Consider the following 16,042-nt stretch of genomic DNA (forward strand, 5'->3'; position numbering starts at 1 on the left):
TGCATATTTCAGCAAGACAATGCCAAACAACCCACAGTGTCCATCACAACAGCATGGCTTCATAGAAGAAGAATCCAGGTGCTGAACCGGCCTGCCTGTAGTCCAGACCTTTAACCAATGGAAAACATTTGGAGCATCATAAATAAAAAATCCAGCAAAGAAGACTTAAGACTGTTTAGCACCTAGAACCCTCTATCAGACAAGAATGGGACAACATTCCTCCCCCGAAATGGAAATGGTAAAATGTCTCAGTGTCAATTACCTGATATGTTGTTCATGATCTATTATGAATAATATGTCATATGGCTTTATGAGAAATACAAATCACTGCATTCTGTTTTGTTTAAGTTTTACACAGTGCCCCAACTTTTTCGGAATTAGTTGGACATGAGTTGATAAATAGCCCATAAGAACAGTCAGTATAGGTCTAGTTGACCATCAGTTTGTAACTAGATCAAAATTGCAATTTCAGCTGAAATTGTGTGGGGATGCTGAGAGTTGAATTGTGGAAGAACCACTGAAAATAGCCAAAAGCTATTTTTAGTCTTTCATTTTTCACATTCTAGTATGTAGAGGTAGATAAGATTGGTGGATAAGATCGGTTTCATGTGTAAGTAACGGCCAATCACTGATCCCCCAAAATTAAGGAAATCTACGCTGATCGATCGATCTGTGCACCTCTGCATAAAAGTAGCTGAAATGGCATTCAATAGCTCAAAAAAAAGGTTAAAAAATAGCTGAAAGATAAAGATATCTGTGTAACGTGAGTTCAGGATGTATTGATAAATTGTGAAATACAATTGTCTTTTAGGAGGTGACAGCAATTCTTCTTTGACAAGGCTCAATTCAAAAATAAAATAAAACAGCCCCCCCTTCCAATATGGTATAATCACAATTTAAAAAACAGTACAACCAAAAACCATAATATTCTTTCAATTCATTGTGAAACTGACCACAAACTGCAATAGCGAACTTTCAGCCAGTAGTTAAAAATGGTCCACTGTAAACAGCCGTTTAAGAGTCAAAAGAGCCCCTCATTTTACCGAGCTGAGCCCGAAGGCCCGACTCTCTGAACAGAACCGAAATTCCCATCTCTAAGCTGCGATCTTACAGCGGAAATAAGGAGGAGAAACATTTGTCACATGCAATAGGGAGGGTGTTTGCTCCTGTAGTGTCTGCTGCTGCTGCTGGAACTCATATCTACAGTAAGAGGAGGACAAAGGGCTGTTTGCTCGGATTTAAACGCATGAAACTGCTGGCATGTGTGCGCTAAGAGCTGTAGTCTGCCGAACAGTCTGCAGGTATGCTTCAGTGTCTTTACCGCTTATTAGCTGCCATGTTTACTCTGTTTGTCTAACATCTGGCACATTATTAGAGGGTTACAGTTACATTCATTTATGGCTCTAAATGTCTGTGTACCTAACAGACACATGCATCTAAGATTGAAAGCACATGTGGTTGATAGCAGTTTGTGAGCATGGCTGTGGTTATCCCTCCTGCTTTAAATCCTCCCTCACTGTTACTGTATGAACTTGTTTTGAAAAGCTTCCGATCCACGCCGGTCCCTGAAACTGGACCCTGACTGGACATGGAAAAAGGTCACCGCTTAGTATGGAAGATATGCAGGGAACGTTTCATGTACGACCTTGACGGATTTATTGGTTGTAGTAGCCACCTGTTACCAAGTCCTCTGCCTCAGTTTTAAAGAAAAATGTTATAGCTTACAGTCAAAGTTGACAAAAATAATATGAGGGTTAATTTTTATCAGTAATAAATATATATTTCTTTCATGTATTTGTTGGTTGCCTCATGTAGCAGTTTTGAGAATAAAGAACATTGAAACTAAATAAGCAGTTCACCTTAAATCTGGCTTTATTCACATCTTATATGAAAAAAAAATCCTCCTATACCTTATTTTTTCTTTTGTTCTTATTCATATTGACTAACAAACGTTTGACAACTTTTGACCCCGATTTAAGATTCTTACCATTGTGGATGCACTGATACCAATCACTGTTAATATCAGGCCTCTGCAATTAATCTAGGAAATATTTCAAATCTTTTTACTTCTTTTTTTCTAAGATTACTTTTTGTGACAGAGATAGGATAGTGGACAGAGAGAGTGGGGATTAATCTGGACTGGCTGGACTTGGACCCGGCCTGCCTGCAGTCTTGGGGCGCAACCAAAGACGAGGCCATCTGTGCCCCATAGCACTGATTTCTTCTGTAGTATCCTGACAGCCTTCAAGTGATGCAACACAACATTTATCTCCCTTTACATCATCCCAACTTCTTTCTTTGTTGCTTGGGTTGAGATGGGTGAGGAACAAGGAAAGAGGGAGATGACAAGGAATCAGGAATATGGGACAGGAGTGTCGCCTTGTATTTCTTTCACTCTGCTCCCTTAGCAATGTTACAGTGTCATTTAGCAGATGCTTTTATTCAAAGCGACATGCATACAGGCGTTCCAGGAGTTAAAGACCTTGCCCAAGGGCCCAAACTGGATATTGAGTCTGTACTGGCTGGGATTCGAACCACCAGTCTCCCAGACCAAAGTCAGTGGTGTTATCCAGTAATCTGATAAGCTTGGGGGCTGGGGGGAGAGTTAGTTAGCTTGCAGAGCTAGCTAGCTTGCTTTACAAAGTGGATATGGTTGGTTTGAAATGTTGTGCTCTGATTTTTGTCAGCAAGAAGGCAAAACTATACAGCCAACAACCGTTATAAGGCTCATCAATACCAGATGCCAGATTTCTTTTTCGCTGTAGTCAAAATAAAGGTGCTAGATGGCATATTTTTACAAGGGAACAGCAACTGGTGTGACATCTGACACTTGCATGTAGTTAGGACACAGTATAAATAAAAAAAAGATAAATACGATTGTTTAAAGTAAGGACTACCAACAGTAACAGTGCTGTGCATAAGTTTTAGGCATGTTTGGGTCAAAAATTAAGGCTTAAGTAAGGCATAGATGAGGCGGATAAGCTGCCTGAGGGCACCATCAGGTGGGAAAGTGTATTGGCACAACCCTAGTTGTGCTCTGGATGTCCTTGCATATTAGCAGGGAAAATGATTTGTTGAAAAATTAAAGTCCACACCTTCAGGGTGGGGAAAGGGCTGGGAGGTGGGAAACAAGCATGGCCTAGGGTACTGTCTGGGTGGGTAGTAGGGTTCCCACAAGCCCTTGCTTATGCTTTGGATATCCCAAGGCTAGAAACAGTGTGGATGGTCTTTGAGTGTATTTCCAGGGGTGAAAAGGTCAAGACAAAGGAGATGCCGTTGAGCTTGACCTTGGAGGCCAAAGAACACATGAGTGTCGACATGTGTTGTGCTTGACTCTGGCCGCCCTTCTCCCCCTCTCCAGCCTTGGTTATGGACACATCCGGCCCAATGATGAGTCCTTAGCACCCTACATGCCTAAAATGTATTCACATGACTGTATATGCTTCTTGGCCACAAGATAATCTTCTCTGATGTACCCCCCACAGGGTCTGTCCGTGTACCGTTCCCTACACGTTGCTTTCCAAAGCAAATTGCACCCATTCTAATTATTGTGAGTATTTCCACCCCACATGCTGTGATCGCCACTCCAAGATCAGCACCAAGTCTATTTTTGATGAAGTGTCTGTGTGACATTTGGCCCATGTAGGTTTGACTTAGAAGCAACTTTGTTGTTATTTCTTTTTTTTTTTTTCTATCACCCAGCCCTACTCACTTCTCGCTCTCTTACTATTAAAACATCCTTGATACTGTACTCCATATCAATTTACAGCATGATGTTAACCTCTCATTATTTAAGCAGGTGGGCAAATTGGAGAAATGTCTGCCATTTGGTGATATTCAACTTAGATAAGGTTGACAGAAGTAGAGCAGACTGCAAGCTATGCACTACTAAATTGTCAAGAGGAGAGATGAGGAGCTTCTGATGAAAATAAAAAGCTTTCTGAGTAATTCTAAGAACTTTGACGGCATTATTTAGCCTTCATATTTGTGCTTGGTACCCCTGCTTATAGCATCTCTATCTCTTTACAGCGTCTCTAAACCTGTCCTGAGAATGACCATCCATAACAGCTGTGTGATATCTGCCAGAGACTGCTCTCAGACAGGCAACAGGAGAAACACGCTAAGATGGGACCTCTCTCCGGCTGAGATCAGGACGGCCACTGACAGTTTGATTAACAGAGTGAAAAAGGTTTATGATGACATTGGATCTCTAAAGATAGAAAATGTTTCCACTGAAAACACCCTGAAAGCCTTGGCTAATGCCAAACTGGATTATGCATGTAAGTCTATAGGGATGGGTGTAGTTAGTTTTTATGTGGCTGTCATGATATCTGTATTTCAGCTCAGGAATATCATGGCCAAAGTATAGCAATATTTTTGCAGTTATTTGTCAGTTATTTGTCTCCACAATACTCAAAACACAAGCAGTGTTTTTCTTCTTTCAGTTTTCAGTGTTGCACCAATCAGAGAAGAAGTCATTGTTTCTTTCCTCTTTTTTTTTTTTTCCTTAGCATCACGCCATGTCCTGGATTTCCCTCAGTATGTCTGTCCTTCCAAAGAGATCCGGGCGGCAAGCACAGAAGCTGACAAGAAACTGTCCGAGTTTGACGTGGAGATAAGTATGAGGGAGGACGTTTTCAAGAGAATCACTGCCCTGCAGGTACTCCTCATCATCCACTGCTATGCACAGTTTATGCATGCCCATCATTTAGGAGGACGAGATGAAAGATGATATAAAAACTGTCCTTTAATCAAACTCTAGACCAATAAGTTTGTAATGAGGTGTTAAAGTCATCTTAACCTTTAACAGAATAGATGTGGAGCTAATTAAAAATAACGTGTGAGGATTTGACACATTAATCGTGTCAGCTATGCCAGTGATGGATTATTTCACAGGGGTAAACGAGGGCAGGTGATTGATGTGCATAACCGAGAGGTCGCGTGTAAAAATCAAGGCTATAGTGCCTTCATTTGACCCCACTGCTACTTCTTATTTAGCCCTGGATAGAAACTTAATCTTATCCAACCAGTGCCAGCTAATGCCATATGTTATCTCAATCTGAATAAACTATTTGACCTATTTATGCTGCCAGGTAGTAAAAACACGCAATTAACACAATATGATAGCCATATTTCTGTCCATGTTTAGAATTTGTTTGTCTTTGTAATGTTTTTTTGACAGGAGAAGTTTCATGAGGACCTTTTACCTGAAGAAAAGCGGTTTTTAAATAGGCTCATTACACTGGGAAAGCAGAAAGGACTGCATCTGTCGAAGGACATACAAGAGGTAATACCGGATTTATCCTACAGATCAGTACACAGATATTATGTCTATGAATCAACAATCATATAATATCACTCTGGGTGTTAAATGACTTAGTGTCAGTGGTATTTTTCCTAATTGATGATAAAAGAGTGAATATTTAACATTTTTCTCAGTTTTGATAGTTTATGAACAAATCTCTAACAATAAAAGGGAAGGCTGAATGTTTCTGAAATGATTGTAAGTAGGGATGCACAGTAATATGTAAGGATTAATGCCCGACAAGGTGTCCAATTATCAGGGATTAATGGACGACATGGAGACCTTTTCCAGCCTATTGCACCAGCTATGTGTAAGTTCTGCCTTAAGTTATGGTGTAAAGTCCACACTAACCTGTATGTTGAAACTAGTTAAGTGCTAACTTAAGTTTTGTCATTGTTCAGTTACTCCACAGAGATGTAAGACTTTTTTGGGGGGCAGGCAGTGTATATTATCATATCGTGCCATACTCTGTCATTTAATATCATATAATATTGTATTGTATCATATCATTTTTTATATATCATGTCGCATAATATAGTCTCATATCGTATATATGTTCATATGGTCTTGTATCATACTGTATCGTATAATATATCATCATATAATATTGTATTGTATTGTATCATATCTGTTATTGTATTGTATCTGATCATTTATGACTGTACTAGATCTGATTATGTCGTATTTTGCTGTATTGTATTGGGTCATATGGTTTTATATGGTATCATATATTACTGTACTGTATTGTATCACATCATATGATACTGTATATTACTGTAATTTATTGGGTCCTTTTGTATGGCCATGTTGGGTTGTATCATATTGTATTTTAATATATATCACTGTACTGTATGTGGTCATTTTGCTGTCATGTTGTAGTGTAGTGTGTCAGGTCATGTAGAGTCATATCGTATCATCTTGTCTGGTATCATATCATATATTACTGTACTGCATTAGAAGTTTTAGATCATCTGATGCCATTCAGCACACATTCTGATACAGTAGATCCTTGGTTCCCAAGGCAGTTTTTGGCAGTAATAAGTCATTTTCAACATGTGGGCCACGGCTCTTCTCAGATATGTGAAAGGGGGGCTCAGTGTAGCAGTAGGTGGCAGTATGCTCATTTAAGTTTTTAGAAATAAGAAGTCATGACATGTTTTGTATGGAACCCAAGTTGCAGTAGTTTTATTATGATGCCGAATGTATTTGTGAGTTTTTAGGGCTGTGGGAGAAGCAATTTAATCTTTGTCTGCATCCTTTGGCAGCTATTATATGGAGATTAGGGTTTTAAATTGCCATTTCCAACAATCCACAGGAGGCATTTCTCGTTTTTTACAACAGTTGTGTAGATTTTTTTAATGGTCTGGCTGGATATACATCATAAAAAATATTTTTAATTTTGATGACTAAATTACTTTAATTTATCTCCTCCAAGGAAATAAAAAGAACATCAAAGCTCATAAGTGAACTCTCCATCGAGTTTAACAAGAACCTGAATGAGGACACCACATTTCTGGTCTTTTCTGAGCACGAGCTGGGTAAGCATTTACACACGACTCTCAGCCTGGTGTTATAAATACATCTTTAATGATGTTGTCCTTCTCTGTTAAGGTGGACTAGCTGATAGCTATCTGAATGGCTTGGACAAAACAGCAGATGGGCGCTATAAAGTGACGCTCGAGTATCCCCATTACTACCCCCTCATGAAGAGGTGTCACAATCCGGAGACCAGGAGGAAGATGGAAACAGCTTTTCACAGCAGGTGTAAAGAGGTAACTGGAGGCTGAGAGTAAACCTGTTTATCCTACTCTCTGCTGAGCACATACAGTCCTGCATTGTAGTCAGTTTACACTTTAAAGAGCAGGTACTGCTTTATTCTTAAGCTCTACATCTTTAATTTTAATCCTTAACATCTCATGATTCAAAAAAGCAACTTTTTAAAGTTGGTAATGGATGGCTTTCCCATTACCTTTTCAGCTGTTGTAATGCAATGTAAATGGTATTTATTTGTTCCTTAAATGGGCTCAAATTTCCATTAAAACCACAAAGATAGGGGGATAAGGAGAAAAGGGGGAAATAAAGGGGGGTTAGGGGAGCATAATGTAAAAATAATGGGGGAGTAAGAGGAGAGAGGGATTGATGAGGGGAAGAGAAAGATTAAATAAGAGGGGAAGTTAGGAAAAAGGGGTCTTTAAAGACAGGAATAAGGAAGGGAAAAAGATTCTATTAACGTCAAATGATGAAATTAGAATAAATAAATTGTAAATTGTATTATGTTTGTAATCAATTGTGATGTTTTGGTAATTTTAGTGATATTTAAAGGAAAAACTCAATTATTGCAATTTTTTATTACACATCTATAACATACTATTATTTTAGTGTTCAGTACCTCTTGTTATTACTTTTTAAATCAATCATAAATATTACACAAAAATATTTGTTTGATTAGATCATTGTTTTCTTGTACTGTTTTTTTTTTGTTAATTTATGTATGTTTTTCAGGTAAACACAGGGATCCTGGAGCAGCTAATACAGCTGAGGGCAAAGGTGGCAGACTTACTCGGTTACAGCAGCCACGCAAACTATGTGCTGGAGATTAACATGGCCAAGAATGCCAACAATGTGTCTGACTTTTTAGGTATGACCCCTCTCACCTCACACGCACACGTGCAGACACTTACAGGAGAGAGATTCACACCATCTGATTAATGCTTGTAGTTATTAAAGTACACTGGTACACATGATAAATAGAGGTGGAAGCAGATACAGAGCACAGACGAGGGAAATGCCACTCCTCATGCCTGCTGCATGTAATTTATTGTATTCTACACGCACCGCATGCCTTGGAATGTTGAGTTACAGACGGTGATTTATAGCTCATGGGGACACATGGTTGTATATAACAACCTAAGAAGAGGCTTCATTATTCTGTCTCTGTCTTTGTGTAACAGAGGATGTTTAAATTTGTGAAATCATCTGCAGTGTAATGTTTGTAAAGTAGTTAAAATTTCTGCCATAAAACATACATTTTACCGTCATTTTCTTTAAACCCTAGTCATTTTTTTTTATTTCTAGAAAACTGACACATATATAAGAGCAGACAAATATATAATATCATTTCACCCTCCAGTGACACCCAGAGCAACACAATATGAGAGAAACTGTTTTAAATAAGTAAATAACAAGGAATAAACAAGAAAATAGTTTCTGAATGAGAGTGTATAAATAAAGAGTAAATACAAAGATATTACTAAATACATATGAAATGAATATAAATAAAGACAGGGGGCCAAGTTTGTCACAATTAAGCCATCTATTGACCAGTAAATGTAGTACACACTATTGCAGACTGAAATTCACAGCACCAAAACAGCATGTTGCTAAAAACTTTGTATCTTCATACACCAGTGTGAAAAATGTATGTCCACTAATAAGACTGTCTTAATTAAGACAGTTAGATACTGGCACAAATGGAGCCATAATCTGAAGGCATATAGATGTATCCCAGAAAATTAGAATATAAAAAAGTGAATTGTTTTCCTGTGATTTTTTTTTAGTTTTAATCTTGATGATTGGGGCTTACAGCTCACAAAAATAAAAAATCCAGTATCTCAAAATGTTAGAATATTACAAAACATCAGTCCAACAAAAGGATTTACAATATAGAAACATTGACCTGAAAAATGATGCTCATCAATGCACTCAGTACTTGGTTGGAGCTTCTTTTGCACAAATGAATGCATTTATGTGACGTGGCATGGAGCTGATCAGTCTGTGGCACTGCTGGGGTGTTGCTCTGATAGCAGCTCTTAGCTCGTGAGCTCTTAGCAGTGACCTTCTGTGGCTTACCCTGCTTGTGGAGGATGACAGTAATTGTTTTTCTCAGTCAGCAGTCTTCCCCATGACTGTGGTTGTGTACTGAACCACAGTGAGAGAATGAAAGCTCAGGAAACCTTTGTAAATTGGACTTTTCCCACAATATTCTAAAATTTTTAAGATAGTGGAATTTAGATTTCTGCAATCTGCAAGCCATAATCGATGAAAACAATGTAAGTCTTGAGATGCATCTGTAGGCTCATATAGGCTCATATGTAACATACAACCTAATGTTTAAGAAATAAAATGGTTTGGAGGACATGGATTTTTTGCAAAGTTAAAGGAAAAGAGAGTTATAAAATACATAATCAGGGTCCAGGTGTCAATAAATTTCAGTTGCATCTGTTGTTTTTAAGTTTTTCAAATGGAATTTATGAAGACATTTCTTTATTTAAGGTATAAATGATTAGGTAGCAGTAGATGGTAATAAGCTGGCAGTGATTTAGTGAGTAGTCAGCTGTTGGACTGGTAGCTGATGCTAACGGAAAGCCCTCCTATCGTTCTTGCAGCAGGCCATCTAGGCTCAAGTCCAACCTGTGGCTCCTTCCCTGCATGTCATTCCCCATTCTCCCTTCTTGATTATCCCAGTCCTATCAGAATAAAGGCAAGCCCCTACCCCCAAACCCAAATTACCTTAAAAAATTACCTACCACAGACATTATACTCTAGATCCTTTCCCAGATTTACTTTAGAAAATAAATAACAGAGAGGAATTGGGACAAAATCCCCTCAGTCTAAGCAGAATATTTTTAAAAAGTTATCAACACATTAGATAGTTTTTATATCAAAACACAAGGGGTGTCTCTAGGGTGATACTAAATCCCACTCTTCACCAGAGCCAATCCTCTTGAGCAAAAAAAGATAATTTCTTTACTTAGCCTGCATTAAAAGCTCTGCTTAGAGGCATTTTTATAGTGACTGTTTATTTATTTCCTGTCACAGAAAGTTCTTGTTTAAACTTAGATCCTGGGAACATGGCAGTACATTCATGTTCCAGGGTTTTTTTTACACATATGTAAAAATGTCTCGCCCTGTACTGGTGATAGATTGATAAAGTAATTCCACTCATTCCCTCTGACTTACGTCTTCCACCTTTGCAGATACTTTTTATGAAACCCTGAAGCCCATTGGAGTCAAAGAGAGGAAATACATCCTGGCTCTGAAGAAGAGGGAGTGTTTGATGAAGGGCCTCCATTTTGACGGACAGATCAACGCCTGGGACTTACCGTACTACATGAACCAAGTGGAGCAGTGCAAGTTTGCGGTGAACAAGGACAAACTGATCGAGTATTTCCCTCTCGACGTGGTGACAGAGGGACTCTTTGGAATCTACCAGGAGCTGCTGGGTCTCGCTTTCGCAGAGGTGGAGCACGCTCATGTGTGGCATGAAAATGTGAAGCTTTACTCAGCGCAGGACACGGAGACAGGAGAGGAGATTGGACAGTTCTACTTGGACCTACATCCAAGGTAGACAGGATGTTGATTTTGACAGGCATTTGAGACAAAATAAGCCAACCTAAACACATTAAAAAACACATTAAATCAAAACCATCATAGTTTTTGCTGACCAGGCCACTGCAGTGTTTACAGTTTTTGAATTTACCAACGTAAGTGAAAAAAGTAGAAATTGCAGATCTAAATCGTGCAACTAGCTCCTCAAAAATTGAGTTAGTTGTCTTTTTCCATGCAAAATTTATACTTTTCTGTTGATTCTGGCCTCTGATGTTTTGATTAGTCAAGTCCACAATTTGATCAATTTAAATTTTCTTGTGGGCTGCATGGCGGCACTGGGGTTAGTGCTGTTAACTCACAGCAAGAATCTTCCTGGTATAGAATCCTGGCTGGGGCCTTTCTGCACAGGGTTTGCATCTTCTCTCTGGGTACTTTGGCTTCCTCCCATGGACAAGAAACATGCTCGTTAGATTAACTGGTGTCTCTTAATTGGCCGTAGGTGTGAATGTGAGCATGCCTGGTTGTCTGTCTCTTTATGCCATTGACTTATTGACCGGCGACCAGTCCAGGATGTACCCTGCCTCTCACCCAATGACTGCTGGGATGGGCTCTTAGGCACTTAGACCCCTAACAGGATAAGCAGCATAGAAAATGGATGGATATTTTTTCTTGTATGGACTCTGGTACCCAGCCAATGTCTCACTGAAAGTCTAAGATATATTTCCCAATGCCATGGTAGTCTTATTTTATCTGAAATAGATACAAATCCAAAGATTCTGAGCACCAGTTTGGCTCAGTTGGTAGAGCAGGCACCCATAAATAGAGGCTAAGATGCACTGGTCACAGGATTGATTTCCTTGCTTTTCAGTGTTGGTGCATGTCTTGCCCCATTTTCTCTCCCCATGTTTCCTATTATGCTGTCCAATCCAAAAAGGCAAAAAAAAAATTCCCAAAAATATCTTCAGAAATTAAAAAAATCCAAAATTTTTACTGCACTTTCAAATTATAATAAGCACAAAGTCATTACAACTGAGAAGCCAGGACTGAGGACACACTAACATTACACCTGCTTGTCCTAAATCATGCCAAAGCACGATTGTTTGCCTTATTAGTCTTCTTGCCTACACTCATATTGCTCCAGGCCTGAGCCCGGTTACCTCTTGTACATATTTGATCATGTCCTAATACTGCACATGCATGTCCTTTAGTGTACTTGAAATGCAGTCAGAGAATCAGCAGAGACTCTGAGTATTTCTCCTCATTCTGTGGGGAATAACAGAAAACATGACTGCAACATTCCTGACTCTGTGCCTTATTTTGAGTCTTTATGGTCACATACAGCCCTCTAACACTACTGAATCATACATTAGTTATTTATGTCTACCATGTGTATGCTTGTGGTTGTGCATGAGCAGAAATACTGTGCGGAAGACTCTTCAGGAGGCGCACTGTGTTTGAGCGTGTTTCTGAGCACTCATACCTGTCAAAAAATGGGCTTTTGGGGTCAAATTTGCTTGGGCACAGGACTGATTGCTAAGTGTGTGTGCACCATAAGTGTTTATTGGTAAAACTGATTTAAAACAGCCAGAATAATTATAAAAACAAGCTTTATTCATGCTAAAGTCTTCTAAAACATAGATACAAGACACTTCATGCCGCCTAACAAGTTAAAACATTTTATTACTAAGGGAATCAGTATTATACAATTGAAATAAATCTAGAAAGACGTGAAATAAAGATAACTAATAGATAAGGTGTGATAAGGCATAATAATTTTATTAATAGTCTTTTCACTTACCTAAAGGCAATTATTTATAGCCTGTTTATAGATTTATTATATCTTCCCCTCCCTCCTCAGTCCTTACTGTAACACCTGATGTGAAAGCTGTGGGACTGATAAAGGTTATCAAGTCTTGCTTTATCTTATCTTTGAAATAGATATTAGTTTTCTGTCTATCATGTCATTGATTAATTGGTTATATGTTTACACTTCAATCAGCATTTCCTTCAAAGGAAATTTAAAGAAAGAGGAAATAGGTAATATACTTAATCATAGACCACAGCTCTTGGTTCTCTGTGTTGTCATTCATGCCAGAGTCTATCCTTCTGTGTGACATTTGCAACCTTTTTTCCACCAGGGAAGGAAAGTACGGTCATGCAGCATGCTTTGGGCTGCAGCCAGGCTGCAAAGGTCCTGATGGAAAACGCCAGCTTCCAGTTGCAGCCATGGTGGCTAATTTTACCAAGCCCAGGAAAGGTTTTCCATCTCTCCTTCAGCACCATGAAGTGGAGACATACTTTCACGAGTTTGGTCACGTCATGCACGAGATCTGTTCGAAGGTAGCTGTCTTTCTACATTTTGATGCAGTGTATGCTATTTTGAGCACAAATTTACCATGTTTTTGTGTCAGACCATGTTTTCAGAATTCTCCGGCACCCTGGTGGAGACAGACTTTGTGGAGGTGCCCTCACAGATGCTCGAGAACTGGGTTTGGGAGAAGGAGCCCCTGAGGAGAATGTCTCGCCACTACAAGGACGGCACCCCGATCCCAGACAATCTGCTCGACAAATTGATCGCATCCAGAGTCGCCAACACTGGTCAGACACTATCCAGAGACTTTGTCACAGTTCATGCAGTAATTAGAAGTCCAAAGTTAAAGTTGTAAATGTGACATGTTTATTATCTGCAGGACTGATGAACCTGCGTCAGGTCGTCCTCAGTAAAGTGGATCAGACACTGCACACCAGCTCACAAGCAGACTCGGCTGAGGTGTTCGCAAATCACTACAAAGACATCCTGGGCGTCCCTGCTACACCAGGTATAAAGAAGCATCAACAATGGAGAGATTGCAAGAAAAAACTTGGCTATTAAGTCAAGTGTCCAGTGAGAATGCAAGAATCCTGTAGCTCTGGAAACTGGAATACAATATGTACCTGCAGAACACATGAGATTTCTGTTTAATAGCCTGTTGGAAGCACGTACAGTTGACCTCAGTATTGATTTGTTGATATTTCCTCTGCAGGCACCAATATGACAGCCAGTTTCAGCCACTTGGCTGGAGGATATGACGGTCAGTACTACAGCTATCTGTGGAGTGAAGTCTACTCTTTGGACATTTACTTCAGCCGTTTTAAAAAGGAGGGAATTATGAATCCAAAGGTGGGTCTTACATTACTACAACATGCATATAGCATTTTGTAGGGCTGTCAACAGTAATTCCATGCAATTTTGTTATTTTTGATGCATCACTGTGAAGCTACAATAGCAGCTGCCAAAAGGCAGCAGCTAGATAGTATTTGCTGTAGCGTCTTTCTGTTCTCACATTGATGGAAAATAAGCACACAGCTGCTTATCTTAACGTCTCATTTTACTCTTAAAAAAACAGGCTATGGAGTGCAGGTGGCCTAGTGGTTTGAGACATGCCCCTTGTGTGTGGTTGGCCCGGGATCGAATCCAGCCTGTGGCGCTTTCCCACATGTCTCTCCCCAGCTCTCTCATCCCTGTTTCCAATTCTGTCCACTATCCTCTTCTGTCAACAAAGGCATAAAAAGCCTAAAAACAAATCTTTAAAAAAAAAAGTCAGGCTTTTTGATGCCAATGATTTCTGCTTTTTTTTTTTTTTTTTTTTTTTTTTTACTCTTATTTAAGTTCATTTTTCCATGGTCAAATGTAATGGTGTTACTTTCTAACAGAAGTTTCTTTTTTTCTTTCATAATTAAGGCAGGTTTTATAATTTTTTCTAAAATTATTTTAGGGTTTTTTTGCCTTTATTTCGACAGGATAGCTGAGGAGGGACAGAATATATGGGAAGAGAGAGTGGGGGGAAGACATGCACCAAACTGTGCCAGGAATCTATCCCATGACCACTGAATAAAGGAGTGTAGCCTCTGTATATGGGCACCTGTTCTACCACTAACCTGGCTCCAGCAGGTTTTATCCTTACAGGAAGCAAAGTGCCCTTAGTTGAAGACAGTCGTGACAAAGGAAATTTTGTGGAAAAAATTCTAACCTGAATTGTCAACCTTGCTTAACCGGGTAACACAGAGAAAGCAACTAAACATGAGCTCTTGAAAAGTGTAAATTCTGTCACATTAACCTGAATGCCAGTGAGTCATTTTGTACATGCACTCCTGTGTATTTCTTAATGTATAACTGTGTTAAACACTGTATTTGATGGAACAGTGTTTCCTGAACATACTTGGTTGGACCCTCCAGGTATATTTAAATCTACTTAAGTATATTTGCTGTCCACTATTTGTTCATTTATTTTATAAAATTCACATAGTGACCTTGCAAGAGAAGGACACGCCTTGGTACACCGTTCTTGCAAATGTACCGATCGAGATGCATATGTTGTTTCAAAATTTTCTGCATCTTTTTGCTGCTGATATCATTCTCAATGCAATTTATGATGATAGCCAAGAAATACTACCTCAGGAACTACAAACCTTCACACATACAGCTGCCATGAGTGCGGTTTATTGATTGAAACATTTTAAAAAGCAAGTGATGATATTAGAGGTTCACCATGGAACATATTGTCTTTAATACTGTCGATTATTTAAACATACGAAAGAGGTTAAGCAGGATGTCTTCCAACAGAGCACAGGGTTATTCTGTGGGAAACACTACAGATTAAGCACTTTGAAGCTGTCTCCTATCTCGTAGACATGTTTTCAGACCACACAGGTGAAGCAGAGCAAAACTTTATAAAAAACATCTCTTTAATTTCATTTGATTCCCAGAATAAGAAGCTGGGAGAAACTGCTTAGTTTTAAACCTAATCTAATCAAAATTACTACGATATACATTTAAACATGCAGTTAATCAGGATTAACTTTCAAGCATGTAATTGGGTGACAACCTTAAAGGTGTCATATTTACATTATAAAATGCCTTTACTGTTCAATATTTACTTTTTACAGGTGGGAAGAGAGTACAGGAGGGTGATCCTGGAGGCCGGTGGCTCAGTGGATGGGATGGACATGCTGAAATCATTCCTTGGACGAAACCCACAACAGGACTCTTTCTTTCAGTGCAAAGGACTGATAAAGTCTGAGGAAACAAAAATGGTGTAATTTTTAAAAATATTAAGTTTATTTTTGTCGTTATATCAAAGTTTATTCAAACTACTGACTGTAGAAAAAATATCAGTGCTTCAATTGTTTTGTTAGTTTTTTTTTCTACTTGATGATTAGTGCTTGTCAATAGTTATTAAAATGTACAGTCCTTGTAATAAAATGTACAGTAGACTTTTTCAAAAGCATACGTTGTACCATTTTATAGTGAGAGATAATATTTTTCTGATATGAATTTCTTGTACTTAAGTGTCCCAGTATTTCAAAGCAGTGAAAGTAAAGCAAACAGACAGTATGAAATAAACATTAAATAAAGCAGTTCAATTTTCA

The 16,042-nt window shown here is 38.8% G+C and overlaps 1 protein-coding gene across 2 annotated transcripts; it reads left to right on the plus strand.

The window, feature by feature from the left end:
- Window positions 1–1,134: 1,134 nt before the first annotated feature.
- nln (neurolysin (metallopeptidase M3 family)) lies at window positions 1,135–16,042 on the plus strand. Of its 2 annotated transcripts, none has more exons than XM_041811054.1 (13): window positions 1,135–1,301; window positions 4,030–4,280; window positions 4,512–4,660; window positions 5,183–5,287; window positions 6,741–6,843; window positions 6,917–7,077; window positions 7,808–7,943; window positions 10,282–10,648; window positions 12,772–12,973; window positions 13,045–13,231; window positions 13,324–13,452; window positions 13,657–13,793; window positions 15,560–16,042. In XM_041811054.1, exons 1-13 carry the CDS (start codon window positions 1,261–1,263, stop codon window positions 15,710–15,712), a joined length of 2,121 nt encoding a protein of 706 aa, XP_041666988.1. In that variant the 5' UTR covers window positions 1,135–1,260; the 3' UTR covers window positions 15,713–16,042. The 2 variants fall into 2 exon arrangements, with proteins under 2 accessions (XP_041666988.1, XP_041666987.1); XM_041811053.1 differs by having other exon boundaries at window positions 1,151–1,205.

This window comes from Cheilinus undulatus, linkage group 17 (genome assembly GCF_018320785.1).
Source record: "Cheilinus undulatus linkage group 17, ASM1832078v1, whole genome shotgun sequence".
Taxonomy (NCBI): domain Eukaryota; kingdom Metazoa; phylum Chordata; class Actinopteri; order Labriformes; family Labridae; genus Cheilinus; species Cheilinus undulatus.